Source organism: Grus americana, chromosome 2 (assembly GCF_028858705.1).
Source record: "Grus americana isolate bGruAme1 chromosome 2, bGruAme1.mat, whole genome shotgun sequence".
Lineage (NCBI taxonomy): Eukaryota > Metazoa > Chordata > Aves > Gruiformes > Gruidae > Grus > Grus americana.
Genome location: NC_072853.1, coordinates 158,211,704 through 158,230,744, shown reverse-complemented (window position 1 = coordinate 158,230,744; position 19,041 = coordinate 158,211,704). Strand labels below are relative to the sequence as shown.

Below are 19,041 nucleotides of genomic sequence, written 5' to 3'. Positions count from 1 at the left end.
TTAAACAGTCCAGCAAATATTAGTAAGTCTAGGCGTGGATGAGCCCATCAACTTAATACCCAATCCATCCGGTGTCTTACACAATTATTTCTGCTCTCTAACAAGATTTTGTGAATACCTCGGCAGCATTCTGTTGTGGGTGCTGATCCAGTTACCACCTGTCTTGCGGGACTGACTGGAAGGTTTGATGTTGATCCAAGTCTGGAAGACGCAGACACCTGATCAGCACGGGTGCTGCCAGGGAGCATGCCATCCAGAAGCACCTTGCCATGAGGGAGCTAGGAACATGGGCATGCTCTTACTTGGCTTTAGCTGCCTTCCTGTGGATTAGCAGAAGCCCTTTATTCCCCTAAAAAAGGAAGATATCTCCCACAGAAAAAAAACCCCAAACACCTGAACATAACTGTGTAGTTAGTATCAATAAAATCATCCAGTGGGGTCCCTTCTAAATGCGATAGCGACTGGGTGATGGAACTTCTGCAGCTTTAATTTATGGCTGATGAAAACTGACTATTAGAAATTCAGACAAGCTGCAGCTGTTGAAGGGAAGAGGTATCATAATTAATTATGGGATTATAAATAATTGAAAAATAATGGCTAACGCAAACAGTGTAATTTCTATGGTTGTTTTTCTGTAATAGATAGAGGATCCGATACCCCTTTTCTTATTTATGCAGTACATAGTTGTTTCTAGCGATATCTGCCTTAACAAGCAGGTGGAAGTACAGGAAAGACTGCCACACATGAAAATCTGCTGGTTCTAAATCTAAGGTGATTACATGCAGCTCTAGGTCCTTTTGAAAACATCGTTCATGACAATTGATGAGTAAGTGCTACAATCATGACAATTTGTTCAATTATTCATTTTCAGAGAAAAAAAATTCAGACACTGAAGTTCAACAAAGGACCTACTAATTCTTATGTGTGAATCTGTTCCAGACCAACAAGTAAGGAATTCCCCAGTGGAGTATCCTGTACTTCTCACTCCACTTTCTCTCATGTAAAACCCCAAAATCTGCCTACACACCTAACAGCAAGGTTACTTAGGTTAGAGCAGTCAGCACACATGACTATTTTAAAAATTCACCTTGCTGCATCACTAAATAGGACAGCGATACGTAAAAGAGGGGAAAAGGGAGTGTATGTATAGAGGGAAGCAACAGACTGACTTCCATATGAACCATTTATTGAATAAATACATGCATCATAATGTAGAATTACATGAGCAAAAAAGGCAATCTGTACAAAATTGATTACCCTTTGTTCTCATTTCAACTCTCACCATTTGCTGCAGCTCTGATAAAGGATTCAAGACATAAAATGAAAATTCTTTTAATCCAAATCCAAGTGATATGCATGCTGATTTGAGTTTGGGTTATACCACTGCTATATTTAAGAAAGCTGGTTTTCTTGTCAGTGAAGCAGAGTAATTCTAAAATCAGTTTCAATAGAAGAGAACACGTGTTGGTACATACAGGTAACAAAGCTTATTTTTAGCCATTTCTTAAACATCTTCATATGTTCATATTTTAAGGCACAGGATAAACAAGAACTACATGAAAAGCTATCAGTTGATATTGAATACATTGACTTGATAATGAGGTGCAATTTTTGCCCAGAGGAAAAATTATATTCGGCCTTCCTACTTCCATGTAGACAGCACACTCAGAATTTGGTAACTATGATACAAAGCTTTGCTTCCACCATCTAATCAATCTCATCTCGGCAGTCATGTTCTGATCCAAATTCACTCAGGAGAACATTTCTAAAGAGTCTGGCATCCAGGGCTGATTACAGTCAGTGGGAATTACTGCTCCTGAATTACAATGACAATTCAATCTCTTAATTTTAAATGGGAACAGGGCTCTCTTAAGAACCTATCCCTAATTTTAGGTTGTGAGCTATTTTGGAAACCTGTCCTATAAACTTATTCAGTTATTCACTTCATGCTATCATATCACATTTACCCAAACAGAGCTTTTTTCCCCCCCCTCCTCCAAGACTCTGGAAGACAAAATGTGCACTTTTTTTTTGTTTAAGTGCAGAGTCTTCTAACATCTGTCCCCAGACTTCACTTAAGACTTGATGCACCAAATCAGTTGGCTGTGGATTTGGTGGATCAAACTCTGGGGAGTCACGGGCCAGGACGTACAGCAAAAGTCCTTCTACCTCGGGCTGAACCAAGGCAAAAGATAATTCTGCTGAACTGCTGCACTTAGACCTCCTTTATTTAGATCAGCTTTCGCTTTCTGCATTTTCATTGCATTAACAATAATTCTCTGTCTTTACATTCTTAACATTTTAATGGAGAGCTAGCAAAGAAAATACATATTTTATTATATATTACATTTTATATGAAGAAATGAGTGTGTGTGTATATATACAGAGATACTCATACATTCCAATATAGAGTGAAGCCTTCAAATGGAAATCTTTTCTTACAGAGAACCTCTCTCTATTGCCCAATCCATCAGAAAGTAACAGCAGCAAAATTCACAACGTAAATTTGTTTGCTAAAATCATCTTGTATAAAATGTGGCAATAAGAAGGCCATCACCGTATAGAGGTGTATGTGTGCGTGTCACACTCATCCGTGACAAATGTTCATGTTAAACTGAACTTAGACAAACTGAAATGAGTCAATTCTTAAAGTTGAAAAAGACAAAAAGCTACATCTATGGTAGGCACTTTGGTACATCTAGTCATGTAGGCATATTCTACATCTGGAATTAAGGTTCTGTCAGTAATCTTACAATAAAGCTAATTTCAGGAGTTTGTTATTCTGCTTTAAAATTCTTTCTTGGCTGAGAGATCATTCTAGAATCTTAGCTAAATAATATACTTTGTCTGTCTAATTGCATACTTATCCAAGAATGAGGGTGTTGGCTCTGAAAGAGCTGAACTGTTCTCTTGGATTCTTAATGCATGTTTTTATAACAGTCTGAGAAAAACTTACCAGAAAAAGAAAAATCAGTTCTGAATACAAAAAAATTCCCCAGAATTCATAAAATTAAGAGTTATGAGCTCAGCTGTTTAGGCTGATAGTCTCGCTTCAACTCTCAACTGTCTACTTTTATCAGTTTGTGCTAATGGTATCACTGCTGTAGTCCTGCAGCAGACTATGGCAATGCTTCAGGAGAATGCCGGTATTTCACAAGGAACCTGCGTGGACCACTGAAGTGCATTTTTCTCATGCACCAAACACACTAAGTAGCAATGAAGCAACTGTAAAGACAGTCAGTTTCAACTTGGCTTCACACTTTCTTACCTATTGATTGGTGTTCCACTTTAGTATTACAGAAGGTAAAGCATAATATACTATTTAGCACAGTATTGTGTAATAAAAATAACGTCTCGTACATATGCCTACTATATGAACTTACATTGCAAGCTGATTTGTATACCTTATACATCAGTGAAACATGGCAGTAAGGACAGTGGTCTAAGCGGTTCGAGATTTTGTTCATAATACAGAAAAATCCATGCCCTCATACCTTCAAAAGGTATCATGTCTAGGAATAAATAACAAAATCCAAGTGGACCTGTATAATAAAGCTGTACTGTTTGTTACGTGTACTCCATCAAATGAAAAGTCAGGTTTAGAATCAGGTGATTCATGGACCTCATCCTCTATTTATACAATATTTATAGAATTCTCATTTTTGTTTATAATATTCTATAGCATGATTTTTCAATAATACATTTATATATAAATATTAAAATGTTAATGTTTTGTACATTTTAAGCTAGCCACACTGGGCCAGAAACACAATAAAGTAAAAATGTTTTTTCTGCAGTTTGTTTTTGAAGAGTATCACAAAATGATTAAGACCATTGTGCTGCAAAGACAAAAGAGATTCATCTGAAGAAATTAACATGCATTTAGAAGAAAATATCTATATCCTTTATCTAATTTTCTTCTGAATTCGAACCAGCATGAAAGAATTATAAAAAAATAGTATATATTTACATGGTACAGTATACCTTGGTGAGATATAAAACAAGGCAAGGAAACAGCAGAACATAATCTTTTCACTTTCTAATAGGTACAGCTGTCAAAGATCAATTTAAACACAAAAGGTTACTTTACTGTACTATTGCACATTACAGTAACACATACAATTGTTTAGCAAATTAAAATACAAAGTTTAACAATGAGAGAGGCTACGTCTACATAAAATGACCAAGTGTTATAAAATTATTGGGGATGTGTCTAAGAACTAAATCAGTAAAGCTATAAAAATAATATTGGTACATCTGTGAGAACAACACTTTAAAAAGATATAAAGGTTGGCAAAATTATGCATGGGGGATTCCCGGTATCCATGGGCCTAACTTGCACCATGTGGCCTTGTACCATCTTCTGTTAAATCATACCTGAAAATGAAAAAAAAACAAAGGAATTTTTTCTTACATTTAGCATTTTACATTATTAACACACCAGTTATTAATATGTACTATTATGATTAATAAAGAAAATATTACACTTACCACTGGGTCCAGCCTTTAGCAAGTTCTTCAGATGCCAGAGGTATTAGTAACTGTGGAAAGTTAAATTAGCAATGAATGCATTATGTATGCCTTTCATTTTATGACTTTTAAAGATCAAATCTGACAATCCCATGAACTACAATACAAGTAATGCCATTAATAAACAATGTATTTTACATCCTTGTCATCACAGCTAATTGCCCAACTTGTAGTAAAGTTTCAAGTTGCTGTTTTTGACCTAAAAACCTATACCCTTTAGTGATACGGTCCCAGAGCACCTCACAGGCTTAAATTCTGACCAGGGCATATCTTGACAATGGCAATCATCTGATATGTTGATGCTAACAGCCTTCCTAGTAAACAGGAAAATTAAGAACACCATTCACCATGAACTGACCGTGATTCTGCTCTCTCTCCTCCTCTTTACAGAGCTCAAACATGGCAATTTGCAAGGGTGTAGGAAATTATTATTCTTTTTTTGCATGCTCCAAATCTCATGTGTGAGGGACTGTTTACAAGGGCTTGTAAGTGACAGGACAAGGGGGAATGGGTTTAAGCTGAAGGAGGGTAGATTTAAATTAGATATTAGGAAGAAATTCTTCACTATGAGGATGGTGAGGCACTGGAACAGGTTGCCCAGAGAAGCTGTGGATGCCCCCTCCCTGGAAGTGTTCAAGGCCAGGTTGGATGGGGCTTTGGGCAACCTGGTCTAGTGGAGGGTGTCCCTGCCCATGGCAGGGGGGTTGGAACTAGATGGGATTTAAGGTCCCTCCCAACCCAATCCGTTCTATGATTACCATTCTCTAGAAGACGTTACTGCCTCATCTTTTGATGTCAGTCTCTGCAGTTTGTTCCTTCCCTTACTGAAGCTTGACATCTAAGCCATCTATAATTTTCAAAAACTTTGTGCCTGAAGCAGGTGCTTCAGTCAACACTAACAAGCTCCTATCACAAGAGGATTTTAGTCTTATATAATAACATGCTGTATTAACAGAATTTGCTTGTTGTCAACTTACTTTGCCAAGCAGCCCTTTATCTTTGGACAAGAAACCACCACTGTTCTTCACTGCAACATCTAGTGTTCTTCTCTGTACTTCAGGCAGGGAAACACTGAAGTCAAATCTGACAGGCAAAGTGATGCTTTAGAGAGAATTTTGTACCTAAAGTGCAAGTTCAGTTCCTACAGCTAAACAACAATTCAAATCATAACCAAACTATCCCCGTCCCCAAACAAAAAATGAGGTCTGAGATAAATAAAGAAAAAATCCCAATGTTCTGCCTAAAATTTTTCTTCAATACTATGATCAATTTCAACACCAAATGCTTGAGACTTCTGTTACCTTCAGTCTCTAAAAGCCACTGGTAAAACAAAACAAACACACACCAAACAAAACAAAACAAAGGTCAACTGCTAACTCTACAGAGAAGAGAATGAGGAATCCTACTATCTTGACAGCTCAGTATCACTGTTCTCCAAAAGGGAAAGACTGGTCAGTCTTACTGATCCTCGGTCCTCTAGAACCAGAGCTCCTTTTCTTTCCTGGCACACCAAGGAAACCTATCAGCTTTTAGGGACGAACACGTTTTGTTTGCTAGATCTGAAACTTACAGAAAGTGAGGGCATGATTATACCACAATCTACATTATTTGTCACTACAGTTCTTAGACAGCTTTATTACTTAGCAATACATTTTACCTGGAAAGGCACAGCAAAACAGATCTATTACCTGGAATAAACAGGAGAGAGCTGCAGTACCAGGAAAACCTACAAGAGCCTCTAACTAATGATTTACAGATTTCGCTTGGACAGAATGGACTAAAGTGTTGTTTTCGCCAAGTTTCTGTCTGTAGAGAAAGGTCTTCTTTATTGATAAGTGATGGGTGAGGGAGGAAGGGTTGCATGTGTGAGGGAAACTACCATCAAAAAGCTGCGTGCAAAGATAAGGATTTTTATGCAACATAATGTTGCACAACTTCCACCGCTTCCAACCTATGCGCAAGGATATAACCTGTGAGGGAATTTCCTGACTCCCTGGATGCTGAGAAGTGTCACCAAGGAGATTGACTGAGCAATTTGATCATGCATGTCTGGCTCGTCCTCCTGAGAAGGCAGCACCTATCAGCCAGGCAATCGGCCTGTCACAATCGACATGCTTCCTGGCAGGAAGGGATACCAACAGCATTGCCCAGCTAAAAGGCACTCACCTGCCAGAAGAGTGCACACTGTTGCTTAGCTACCAGCACAAAGGGGAGGTAACTGACATAGGACAGGGCAGAAAATAAGAGAGAAGTGGCTGGTAACAGAGTAAGAAGGGCTACAGTGGTAACAGGGAACAGAAGGATGGGAAGAGCTATTATAGCAGAAGAATATGAGCAAGTCTGGTGGTGCCAACTAGGAGTTTCAACAGCTCACCCACTCAGGTAAGCTGAGAAACCTTGATTTGACAGCTTTGTAATTACATGATATCAAGCTACTACACATAGTTTAGAACATACATTTGATCAAACACTGGGTTTAATGTCTTCTTTGACACATGTGTTTTTCTTCTTCCTGATCGTCTCTTATCAGGCAATAAATACATTCGCACGTATGGATCGGATCCTTCTTCTGAAAACGCTATTAGATTTCTGTGACCAGTGAAAAACAGGGAAAAACACTTAGAAAATAAATGAGACATTGCTGAATATAAGTGTCTACACTACTATCGCTTAATTTAGTACATGAATCAGTTGTGGGACATCCCACACAAAGTATGATGTGTGGGATACAACACATAGCTAAAAGCAGTGGCAAAGAAACTTAAAAAAAAAAAAAAAAAGGCCAAGCGGTGACTTCTACAAGATCAGATAAATGGTGAGCAGACAGCAGAGGTAGGAATACAATGTTTCTTGAATTCCAATTCAAAGTTTAGATATGGCTTTCAAAAAAGTTATGCGTTTTTGTCACTCCACAAAAAATGCAGTCTCTTAGAGATAGCTTTCAGACACTGCTGATAAAAATCTACATGCCCTTTTCATTTAAAGTCTGACAGAGGCATAGTAGACAAATACAAAATCACAGCAAAATCTTCAACAAAGTTTTTACTGATTCTGAGTGTAGCTCTGTATGGTTTTATTTTTACACATAATTACAATCAGCATGTTATTTTAAAAATAACAAAGATCATCCAGACAACCAATTTAAGAGGATAAGTCAAGATATGACAAAGTTTACAAAGAAATTGATATTTTCTGCTCACCTGCAGGAATGCACTACCACAATCAGTTTGTTTCTTTGTGAACTATGACGAATTGTTAGCTGAATCTGTCCTAATGGAGACTGCCCCAGAGTTGTTCCACTGCAAGGAAAAGTAGAACACTAGGCTTAGTTTTTAAAACACATATTTAAAGTAAGACCTAACCAAAATAGATGCTGAGTAGTTTTCCCAGGAATCATGTATCATCCATTTAACTTTTCGTTAGACCAATGTGCAAGAAGAGAGCACATGTTAGCACATGAGCATATGTTCATCAGTTCTTGTACTTCGGTTCCTTGTCCAACAGCTCTACTCTCCAAAATAAGCTAGGTATTCTTGTTAGTTTAGAGGTCAGCTGCTCTTCAGTACTTTGAAAACCATCATCAGTAAAGAACTCGCTTACTCTAATACAACTGTTAAAGCAGTATCCAGGAAATTGGAAAGAATAATGATACAAACTGCAATGAAAACCTCCATGATGTGCCATTCTTACCTATGGCCGGGAACCAGTGAGAAGACCAGCTCATTCTTTTCTAAATTCTCTAACATAGAAATATAAGTATTCTTGGCTTAAAATAATGATACTTAAACCCACTTACTGTCTTAAAAGCTCAAATCACAGTAGAAACACAGCCATTTTAATTTTGTGTAGCTCATGCCACATTGAAAATAAGGTTAGAATCAATTTACATTTACAAACCAGGTCACGCTTAAATAAAAAGCAAGCACCAGGATTAAGAATTTCTGTTTTATAGAATGGCCAATATTTGCAGAGTTCCCTCATCTCTATTAAATGCTTATTTTAGTTTGTGTAAACTGACTGTAAGTATTTTCCGTTTCCACATAGAAATGCCGTATATGGCATTTCTCAGCCACCTGAAGGATATCTTAACCTCAAGGTGTGCCTCTGTTGTGAATAGCTACTGCAAAGTAGTTGCAGAATGTTCCATTAAAATTCCCAAGTCATTCACTTTAAAAACTAGAATGAAGCATTTCAGTTCAGTATTTTCTTAGTTAAAATAAATAAAAATTAAATCAGAGCACCTAAAAACATGGGGCCTACAATAAAGGACCACCTTAGCTGTAGCTTTACCACTCTTAGCAAATGAGCAAGTATGAAATTTGTGTATCAAATAAGGAGTAGTATTTCAACATTTATCATAATTAACAAAGTCTAACCCAGTTTTGGGCCAGAAGAGAGGCTGACAAACTGAAGACAACACAGCAGAGGACCATAAAGATAAATGGGGGCCTGGAGCACACAAGCAGATGGTGAAGGAAAACGGTTTGTACAAATGGAAAAGGCGGCCAACAGCAGATTCAGTTGCAGTCTTTCACTACTTGAAACAGACATTGTAGAGTAGACTGAGTCAGACTCCTTGTGGCTGTGCACAATAAAAGAACAAGAGTCCACAGTCAGGTTGCAGCAAGATAAATTCCAACTGGAAATACGAAAACCCCCATGTTTTCACAGTCGAGTGATTAAGCACCAGAATTGCTGAGAAAGTTTATAGAATCTCCATCCTTGGAGATATTCAAAACTTTTTTGGAGAAGGCCCAAGAAACCTGATATAACTTTGAAGTGGGATTTGCTTTGAGCAGAGGGCTGTCCAACCTCCAGAGGTTTCTTCCAATCCATATTGCTCTATTGATTCTATCAGCTCTGACAGAGAAAAAGATGAATCGGTTCAATCCCTTACAAATAAGAAATGTAAATCTTCCTACTTAGATTCACAGAGAAGCTACATGAATAGGGAATTAATGGTTTCCATTCTCCTTCTGAGAGCAGAATGGCTGCCCAGCTATCTTTACTGGTAAGTAGAGCTGCCCATTAAGGCAAGTAAAAAAAAAAATTAGAGAATTTAAGAAAGCATGGCTGCAGCAATCCTCAACTGAGTAGTAACTGACTTCATTTAACATTCTTTATAGTCAACTATCCCTCTGAGTAATTTAAAAAGACCAGCTATATTCAGCTTAATTGGCTTAATATTAATGATAATAAGATTTAGTGGCGAAACAGGCAGCTATTGGCATGAAAGTGATTAATGATGTATTGAAAAATATCCTTCCCTCTTGCCATCCCACACTTTTTAGCACTACACAGTGTAGCTATGAGAACAAGGCGGGCTTTATCCTGCACATCATCGCAATGCTAAGGTAACTTCTAATTGCAGAATCTGCCTAACTGAGGTACTGGGAGGAAGCAGAAAACCACAGACTTATTTTCAAATGCCAGGCTCAAACTGCAAGAGGAAAAAAACATTACTGAGATGCAAACTAAGCACTCTTTCTTTGGCTGTACTGATGACCTTTTTTATAACTCAACTTAGCTGTATTGCAAAAACAAGTAATTAACAGCATACTTTTCAAGCTGTCGTAGTCTTTGCCGTAGCTCCTGCGTGGCAATAGGCAGAGATATGTCCGAGGCTATGCTAGGAGTGGGTTCTTTGACTGAGAGGTGGCTGGGAGAATAAGAGAAGTTAGAGGCATGAAGACTTGAGGAACTTCGGCTGAGATCTGTTGGCCACTGAGGGCTGGCGTTGGGAGGCTGACTTTTTTCAGCTGTATCAGTCTTTTTTTCACTGTCAGTCACTGGGGAAGCTGGAACAGGCTTGTTTGAATCAGGTGGTGGTGAGACAGGAACCTGAGGCTTAAAAGATGATTTTCTTGCATCTTTGGAAAGAGACGGCCTTTTTACTTGGGCTGAGTGTTGATGATCTGGAGATCTTGCTTGCTTTTCAAGAGAAAGGATCTAGATACAGTAGATATACATATAATATTACTATTTTCCAGTATAAAAAACAGGAAAAATTGTTTCTACAAGAGTACTGGTTGGTGACAAGGTGTTAAGTTCAGACACTAATGCAGAACCAAAACTATTCACACTTATTCACTCTACAACAGGAAACCTTTTGCACAGCAAAACACAGCTCCACCTTCTTTGTGGCAACTGCAGTAACTATAAAACAATGTGAAATTCTCATTCATTTAGAATTATTCTCCTCATTATTTCCTTCCCATACTCTACACGCTTCTGGTGCAGGTGCTAATTACTTTGCAGTTCTAGTCACCTGGAAAGCTCTAAGTTTTTTCTTCTAATCTTTTGAAATTTAATCCTACATCACAAGTTCTTCTCACTCACTGTCCTTATTTTCTCTTTTATTTTCATTTATTAATGACAAGTAAGCAAGAAAATGCTTTAGAAAAGACCAAATAGCAGAAGTTAACAGATGTTTGACAGTGTTCGCAAAGAGATATGCTACCTTATTAAACCAAATAGTTTAGCTGGAGAAAAAGACAAACGAACTTTCAGGTACGCAAATCTCATCTTCAAAACTCTAACGTGCTTGAAAGTTGGTCTGAATTTTTCTAGTACTATAAAGGTACCTCCTTTCCCTATAAACTTTATTATTTTTAAACCATCATGACCTCAGTTCCATTTCTGTAAGACAAAGGTGATTTCACTGATCTGTAGCCTACGAGTCATAAGACACTTGAAGGAATTCAGATTCTACGCATGATTTCCAAACCTAAAACCATGGGGAGCCTCAGTCTTAATTAATACAGCTGATTACTGTTTTGTTCAGAAAAATTTCTGGTTTTGAAATAGAATTTATTTAAATTAGAGGTTATCTTTGTGCACTTGATAGCACTGCCACAACTAAGGACACATGGCATTGTGACACCCAAGGAAACATACTATCTTCTTCATAAAGCTACAAGACCAGAAGTCACAATAATCTTAAATATGCTTTCAGGTATTTACAACGGGAAAAGTTTTAGAGTACCCTGAGTGCAATCTTCATGTTTATAGTGCTGTTTGGACCGGAGTTGCTCAGGTGGAACCGCTGATGCATAGTTAAATCTTGACTCTCCAGCAACTGGCTCAGAGGCAATTTGAAGTTCCCCAAAGAACACTGGTGCTGTTCGTCCCTCACCTGAAGGAACACAGAAGCTAAGTCATTTTGTATCATCTGCTTTGTAAGAATTCAGAGAAAGAAAAGGAAATGACAGTTTTAATTAAAAGCAAAAAACCCAAACAATATTGAAGATAGTTTATTCTTAAACCAAATTTCCCTGATCACAAGATTACTTTACATTGAAGAAAGTAGCAAATATACTCAATGCCTAGGTTCTTCATCCCAATCTACAGCAAAAGCAGACAGAAAACCAGCCATCACATCTACATCTACCTGACCCTTCATCAAATAACTACAAGGTTTCCAAATGGTCTATGTGAAAATGAATTCCCACACCTGTTAGAGGAATAGTAACTAGGACAGTACTCATGTACACTTCAGTCTCTTTGACCTATGTAAATGACATGTCAGCAGTGTAAAGGGATACAGTGTTTGAATAAAGCAAAGACTTCCTTAGGATGAGAGACGCAACAGATCAGCCATACGTAACAGCAATTTCTGCTAGCAGTTAAGACTTAAGATTCAAAACAGGTATCAAAATTTACTTTTTTTCCCTTTTTTTTTTCCTTTGTTTTAAGTAAGACAACCATCAACTATCATCTTCTGGTGAGAGATTGGTTATAGTCTTTCTACCTTTCAGTAGTAAAAGTAAATACACATTTCATAGTCTGCTCTTAAAAATGACTTTAAGTATAATCTTAATGGTGTTCACAATATACTCAGTTTCATAACCACCTGTAATGTCTGAATGTTACTACTGAAATGTTTTAGAAAACAAAGGTATCTAAAGAGAGTGAGACAACATACCTCAACTTCAAGATCTTGTCTTTTGGGATTGTGTACAAAGAAAGTGAAGTTTTCCTCCCATACTGGTTCATTGGTCTTGTATCGAATCTAAAGTTAGAGAACAGGAAGCATACAAATTATAAAAGTTTTCTGTCTAGTAAAGTCTGTGTCAAGAGTTGACTACATTTTTCATTTTGGCTTTGCAAAGTTAATATCTGAAACCTGACATAGTTAAACAAAGGCCAAGTGGGATCTACTCAAGACATATAAAATTATACACAGGCTATGTAATAGAATACGTTTTGCTATAACACTACTGTATGTAAAGTAAAACTCCTGCTGAAGAACCTTTACTTCATACCAGTTTATGAACAAATGCAAGGTCTTCAGACTGGCACATTCTCTCTCTTCTCGCACTTCTCTATAAGGGCTGAACTAACTCAATGAAACTCCCAGAAACTAGTAATTTTCCTTCTAATCTCAAAGTCCCATGTGGAAGATTTCGCTGCCAAATCTCACTGCTTTCAGCAACCTATTAATTGCGGGGGGACACAACAGCAGATGTAACAACAAAGTAGCCTGGCTAAACCTCGAGCTCCTGAGAGCTAAGCAGCACTTTGGCTAATCTGAGGCCCTACTTTAAACAGAAGGTTCAAGCAGATGATCCTCAGTGGTCCCATTTGACCTGGGAATTTCTATAACTCTGTGGTTCTGTTAATTTTCAAATCTTGATCAGTGTTTTGAAGTCTGCTGGTTGCCCACACTGTTATTTATATAATCACTACTGTAGGAATCCCAGTTGCAGATCAGAACCTACTATGGAAGGATATCTGCAAATAGTTAAAAACCTGGTCTCTACTCGCAGACAGTTTAAATTGAGTAAGCACCCATTCAATCCTTGGCTTCTTGTTGGCAGTTTCAGTTCTGGTGGTAACTTTTAGCGCAGTGGATCTGCTCAATGCCTTAATAGCCAACACCAAGCACAGAGAGCCACCAAATGTTTGTAGACAGAGCCAAGTATAAAGAGGAGGAACTTACCTTACTTTCCTGTGCCTTGTGTCCAACTGACAGCAAAACAAGTGGGTTGGGATTGCTGTTTATTTTCTTTCCTGACTGGTAAAGAAAAAGCAAAAACTTTGCCTTCAGACTAAAGCAAAGCCTCTCGAATCTTTGAATCTTAAAAATACAAATCATATGCATTCTACTATACGCTATTATTCTCAATATTTTATTCAACAGGCTTGAATGGCAGACTGGCTAGTAACTCGTGAACACGTTAACATGAAGGCATCCCATCACCCTAATATGCTGAAGCAAAATGCTGCAAATAAGCAGGAGTTTCGGACTCCTTTCCATTTTCTTCAAATTAAATTGTTAAGCTGCAAATTCTTCTGTTTTAATGAGCATTACAACCTCCAAAGGTAATGAAGCAAAATGAATATTGCATGCAGATGGGACATATGGAGAAAGCACAAACTCAGTAAGCTCACTTTATTTACAGTGCAGTAGTATTCATTTGGATATAATATCAGAGCATTGATACTCCCCCCTTGCCAGGCTGGGGAGAAAGCATATGCGCTATAATGTACCTGATGTATATTTCTACAGTTTACCAAATACTCTTTATTAGAGAATCAACCATCTGCCATATCTGAGCCTTGCTCACCAGGTGTATAGCATTACGTCAAACTGTGAAAATAAACATCAGTTTAGAAACAAATTACATACACAAAGGAACATTCCCAACTACCTGTTTCTTTCACAAATTTTAAATTAACCTAACAAAAATTTAAGTCAGAAAGAAAAGTTAGACATGAAAGTTAATCCTCTCAAGCAGGTGTTAATGCAGTTTAAAAGGCCTAGAAAATATCGTATACATGGTTAATAACACATTGGAATTCTACCATGTAGGAAATTGTACAGATCGGGTATGTAAACAGAAAGTTAGTTAAAATCTACTTAATGCATGTAAGGTCACAATTAGAACCAAGTGATTAAAATATTTTATATTTTTAAATTAAGAATGTGCATATTTTAGGTATTTTGGGGTCTGAACTTACATTTTGGACATCATACTTCCACTAATATTACTTGACTTTAACGTGACACACTGCTTATAACCATACTTTCCTTTAGGAAAAAAGCTGTTAAGAAAGCACTCCTTTCTTGGATGAACGCCGCATTTCTTTTTTTCATGATTTCTAATCGAAAATATTTAGCTCTCAAAGACAACAGAATACAAAGGTTTAAGGAACAGAAAGTAAGTCAGATTACACTCCAACTGATGGTGTTTAAAAATGGTAGGTGAAATTTGTTTCATTTTTTTTCTTTGTCCATAAAAAGGTGCCCGAAACTCCCTTTTCTGCATAAAATGATTAAACTACAGAAGTTGACAAAAAGACTCTGTTGCTTATGCTGATATGTAAATATAAATAATTTTAATTCTTGCTAAATAGGCAGCAATACGTACACACACATGTAATGCACCTCTAACACCTGCCACTGACAGATTTGCTGTTGACAGTCTATTAGAGACTGCCTCTCGTCCAAGTTCTTCCAGCTGAGAACTTGGCTTACGCCTTCCAAGTTTGCCCCTCAAGTCTACTTTAGCTGGGCTAAATTTATGTAGCATTTATATAAAAGATGTAAAGCCTTCTAAAAACATCTAGCAGAAACAAGATTATTTCAAAGATGTCAGAGATTGACTTTATTGGTTAGTCATTCAGAGTTGACCAATAAAGTATCACTCAGTATGTAAAAGATGGTTTAGCTTTCATGTCAGCTTTGTTCTTTAGTTGCTACTTCTAATTAGTTCTCAGGACTATTTTTTCCTCCCAGTCTTCTAAAGCAGTCTACATCCACTCAATTGATCTAAAATTCAGATTACCACAGACTACAGTATTTTACCAATGCCTTGACTGCTTCTTGAAACCAAACTTAAGTAAAATGGAATTGCACTAAATATATATCTGGCAACAGAAATGCCATCCACTGTTGGAAGAGAAGTGTTGCAAGCATTTGTGCATTTCCAATTACTTTCGTGACCTTAAATGGACAACTATATCAGCTTTACCTTTAGGGCTTTCTGAACAGCAGCCTTCTTCAAGCCATCAGGGTTAAATTCTAATGGATTATGCTTTTAAGTCAGGAGAGAATGAACATAGGAAGGGTTAATAAGTCATGCAATGAAGCAATTTCACTAGGTTAATTAATTATGACATGACGACATAGGACAAAGCAGGAAAAAAATCAACGTAAAAAAACCCCAAGAATATTTCAAACAAAACAATGAAGGAACCATGACAACAACAACAAAAAGTATGACAAAACCTTTTTTTTCTCATCCTCTCTGAATGTTTGTATTCTGCTTTAAAACTAGTATACTCACTGTCAGTGCACTTATATTTCCCTTACCAGTGTTTTTTACCATAATAAAGAAACTTCAGAAAATAAGTTTTATTGAATGCCTGATGTCCTACGGACAGCCTTCTGAATGAACCTTTTTTAAATTTGGCTAAGTATATTTTCACAACATAGAAGTTTCTCTGATGGTAAGTCAAGTAATTATGTGAAGGAGTCCTTTTATGGGAGAAATTACTATGCTAAAAGTATTGATAGGGCTTAGATCATTATAAAATGATCTTCAGCAGATGAATGATACAAACACTGCATGCTAACTAGAATGAACATCTACTACTTAGTTGAATGAAGACATGGAAATACACTAATAATAGGAATTTGAACTGATTTAGCAGAACAAAACCTCTGACTACTTTCCATTAAGCAAATTTTTAAATTTTATTTTAAGAATAATGTATTGTGCTTGAAGTGACACATGTGAAGTACAGAAATGTTGAAGAAAATTTGCAAATTTTCAAGAAATACAGTTTTGAAATAAAACAGACTTCAAGTTAGTATACTTATGGCTGGCTTTTTCTTTAAGCACAAATTTTTATTTCAAAGGAGAATTCTGCTTTAAAAGCTGTAGTGTGTGGCAACAAAAAAATTGCGTAATGGCCTTTTTAAACACGCAGGTTTATGAACAGGAATTGATATTATTAATACTCTGCCAAAAGAAATGCTTTCCTGAAATTCAAATCCAAGTGACTAAAATTTGAAGAGAGATTTAACCTTTATGCAGAAATACTTTCTTACATTTTCTTTTGGAATGTCTTATCCTGAAGTTGGCCAATATATATGTGAGGAGACTCCTGGCATTCAGCTTTAAGATTTCTGTTTCAGAACGAACACACAATATGATGACACTGCTGAAAACCAGAAGTAAGGTTTGGGTGGGTTTGTGGGATTTTTTTAACCATTACTTTTCTTAAAATAAAATTAAGGAATCTTCCACAGCTATTTATCTGATATGTTAGAGACTTACTATTGTACTTAAAGACCTCCAAAGATGGAGACTGCACAATATCCCTAGACGTATCAATCCTAATGTTGAACTATCCTTTTTATTAGAAATTGTTTTTTCATGCCCAACAGGTATGTTCCTTGCAGGACTTTAAGCACTGTTTCTTACTTTCTGACAAACAAGAAGTAGTCAATTTGTTTGCAGCAGCCTTGCATCATTTTCAACCCCATCTTTGCTTCCTAAGGCTAAACTCATCCTAGTTACTCTGGCTAGTCACATTTACTGGCTTTCTCATTATCATCACTGCTGTCCTCCAGATCTTAAATTGCTACAGCCAAAATCAGGGCCTTAGCAATGGCTAAATAGAACAGAAGGATTAGTCCATACATCTTACAGGCTACACTCCTCTTTCTATATGCAGAATGGTGCTTCTCTTTCGTAACAGCATGATACAGCACGACTACAGATCTGTTTCTGCAGAGCTACCCATCAGACAACTACTTCCACCCCATATTTATATGGGTGCAATGACCATCCTCTATGGAAAAGTACCTTAAATTTCCAGATCATATCTGCAATTCATCATTTTGGACCCCAAACTGCCCCTCAACTTACTGGCCATCTGTCCTTCACATTTGAACCTGCACATTCAGTACACATCTTTTCTTCCCCTATATTATTTCAAAGAATTTTAAAAGTTAAAAACAAACCTATGTGATCAATTATAAAGGCAGGCAACCAATGATTCCTGGATATTGAACATGTCTCAATTCCTCTGGAATCATAGCAAGGATAGGCCAAGAGGGACATCAGCTGGGGCAAATATGTTTAAGCCAGACTTCAGGTTTCAAGGGAAGGAACTGCAGGTCCATGAGGATGGAGGCTGAAAGGCTGGGCGGGAAGAGACTAGGAGAAGAAAAGGGAGTATTCAATATAAAAAGCCAAGAAAAGGTCTTGCCTTGGGTGACAAAATGGTCTTGCTATGCTTCCGAGTGTCTCTGCAGTTACAGGAAAAGGGGATGGGTATCCAAGAACTATACTGGTAACTGATACAGTGGAATACATCAGATGTCAGGCTAGTATTCTGTAACAGCCAGTGACATTTGCAGTAAATCCTAATAACAAACCCATAAATTACACCGCAACTAGCAAGCTTTTTTGTTATTAAGCCAGATCCGAATTCAATATGCTTTGGACTATGACTCATTACTTCTGTTGACTTATTAAGTCTTGCTTGGGGTTAAAATGGGGCTTTGGAAGAGTCTAAATCTGTGAGTGCATCCTCAATTAATAACCAGAAGAGAGTCACTGATCTGTAAGAGCTGATTTAAAATATGGATAATTTATGTTTTACAGACACCAAAAGAAAAATTGTTATGAACTAATGATAACTTATAAAATTAGCGTTACTCACTTCAGAAATTCTACTGACACTAATCATACTACTTAACTTATAAATCAGATTTAGATAGGTAAATGTGTGAATTAGGTGTCATGAAACTAGGCTCGCAGCAGTCAGTAAAACTGTCTAGAAAGGAACAGACAGCGCTCAGGGCATTGGATTTTCCTCTCCCTATATAAAGTGACCCCCCTATTTAACACTCACACGCACCCCCCAGTAACTCATTCTACACATCAATTAGATATCTGAACTTGCAGGTGTAAATGTTTGCAGAGTACCTTGCGTTTAAACATGTCCTGAAAACAAGATGCAGTTTTATGACTGCTGAAGCTGTTATCTCTGGGCTACTACAGTCCTCTCCTCTCTCCTGGCCTCCAGCCATAAATTTCATCCTCTTGCTGGCTGCAAGACTAGCACCCCTGCAACTGCAGAACCAGGCAGTTAAAAGAGCTGTTACAGGAAATCCAGACCTGGTTATCTTAAAATGGTTGCTGTTCCACCCTAACTCTCAAGTCACTTTGGGGAGTTGGAAAGCTTTGTCTAATGTCTAAACAGATGCTGTTATTTGTAGATGACATGTCCTAATGCAAAGACCCTAAGCACAACAAAAATATCAAGGCTACACTCTATCAAGCATTTTGATTTTTTTAAAATTACTATTATTTTTAGAACTAAAAGAAACAGTTGCTGGTATCAGTTTTAATAACAAGATAACTGAACCACAGCTTATGAACTGCATTTCTTATTCATTACATTTTAACAAGATTTGGTAATGGATGTAACTTTTTTGAGACTTTAAAATGAACTTCTAAACAGAAACTAACTGAAAGGACCACAGAAGAG

At 37.2% G+C, this 19,041-nt stretch overlaps 1 protein-coding gene across 2 annotated transcripts in view; it reads right to left on the bottom strand.

The window, feature by feature from the left end:
• Positions 1–1,165: 1,165 nt before the first annotated feature.
• The window catches only part of ESYT2 (extended synaptotagmin 2), an 86,183-nt gene continuing 68,307 nt past the window's right edge, over positions 1,166–19,041 (bottom strand). The window contains exons 14-23 of one of the 2 annotated variants that reach the window (XM_054817061.1): positions 15,507–15,569; positions 13,472–13,546; positions 12,455–12,541; positions 11,516–11,665; positions 10,091–10,479; positions 7,731–7,829; positions 6,988–7,119; positions 5,508–5,613; positions 4,492–4,541; positions 1,166–4,377 (exon numbers count right to left, since the gene is read on the bottom strand). In XM_054817061.1, the coding sequence (XP_054673036.1) occupies positions 4,332–4,377; positions 4,492–4,541; positions 5,508–5,613; positions 6,988–7,119; positions 7,731–7,829; positions 10,091–10,479; positions 11,516–11,665; positions 12,455–12,541; positions 13,472–13,546; positions 15,507–15,569 (1,197 nt within the window). In that variant the 3' untranslated portion in view covers positions 1,166–4,331. The remainder of the gene's footprint in view (positions 4,378–4,491; positions 4,542–5,507; positions 5,614–6,987; positions 7,120–7,730; positions 7,830–10,090; positions 10,480–11,515; positions 11,666–12,454; positions 12,542–13,471; positions 13,547–15,506; positions 15,570–19,041) is intronic. The other variant, XM_054817063.1, reaches the window with a different exon arrangement.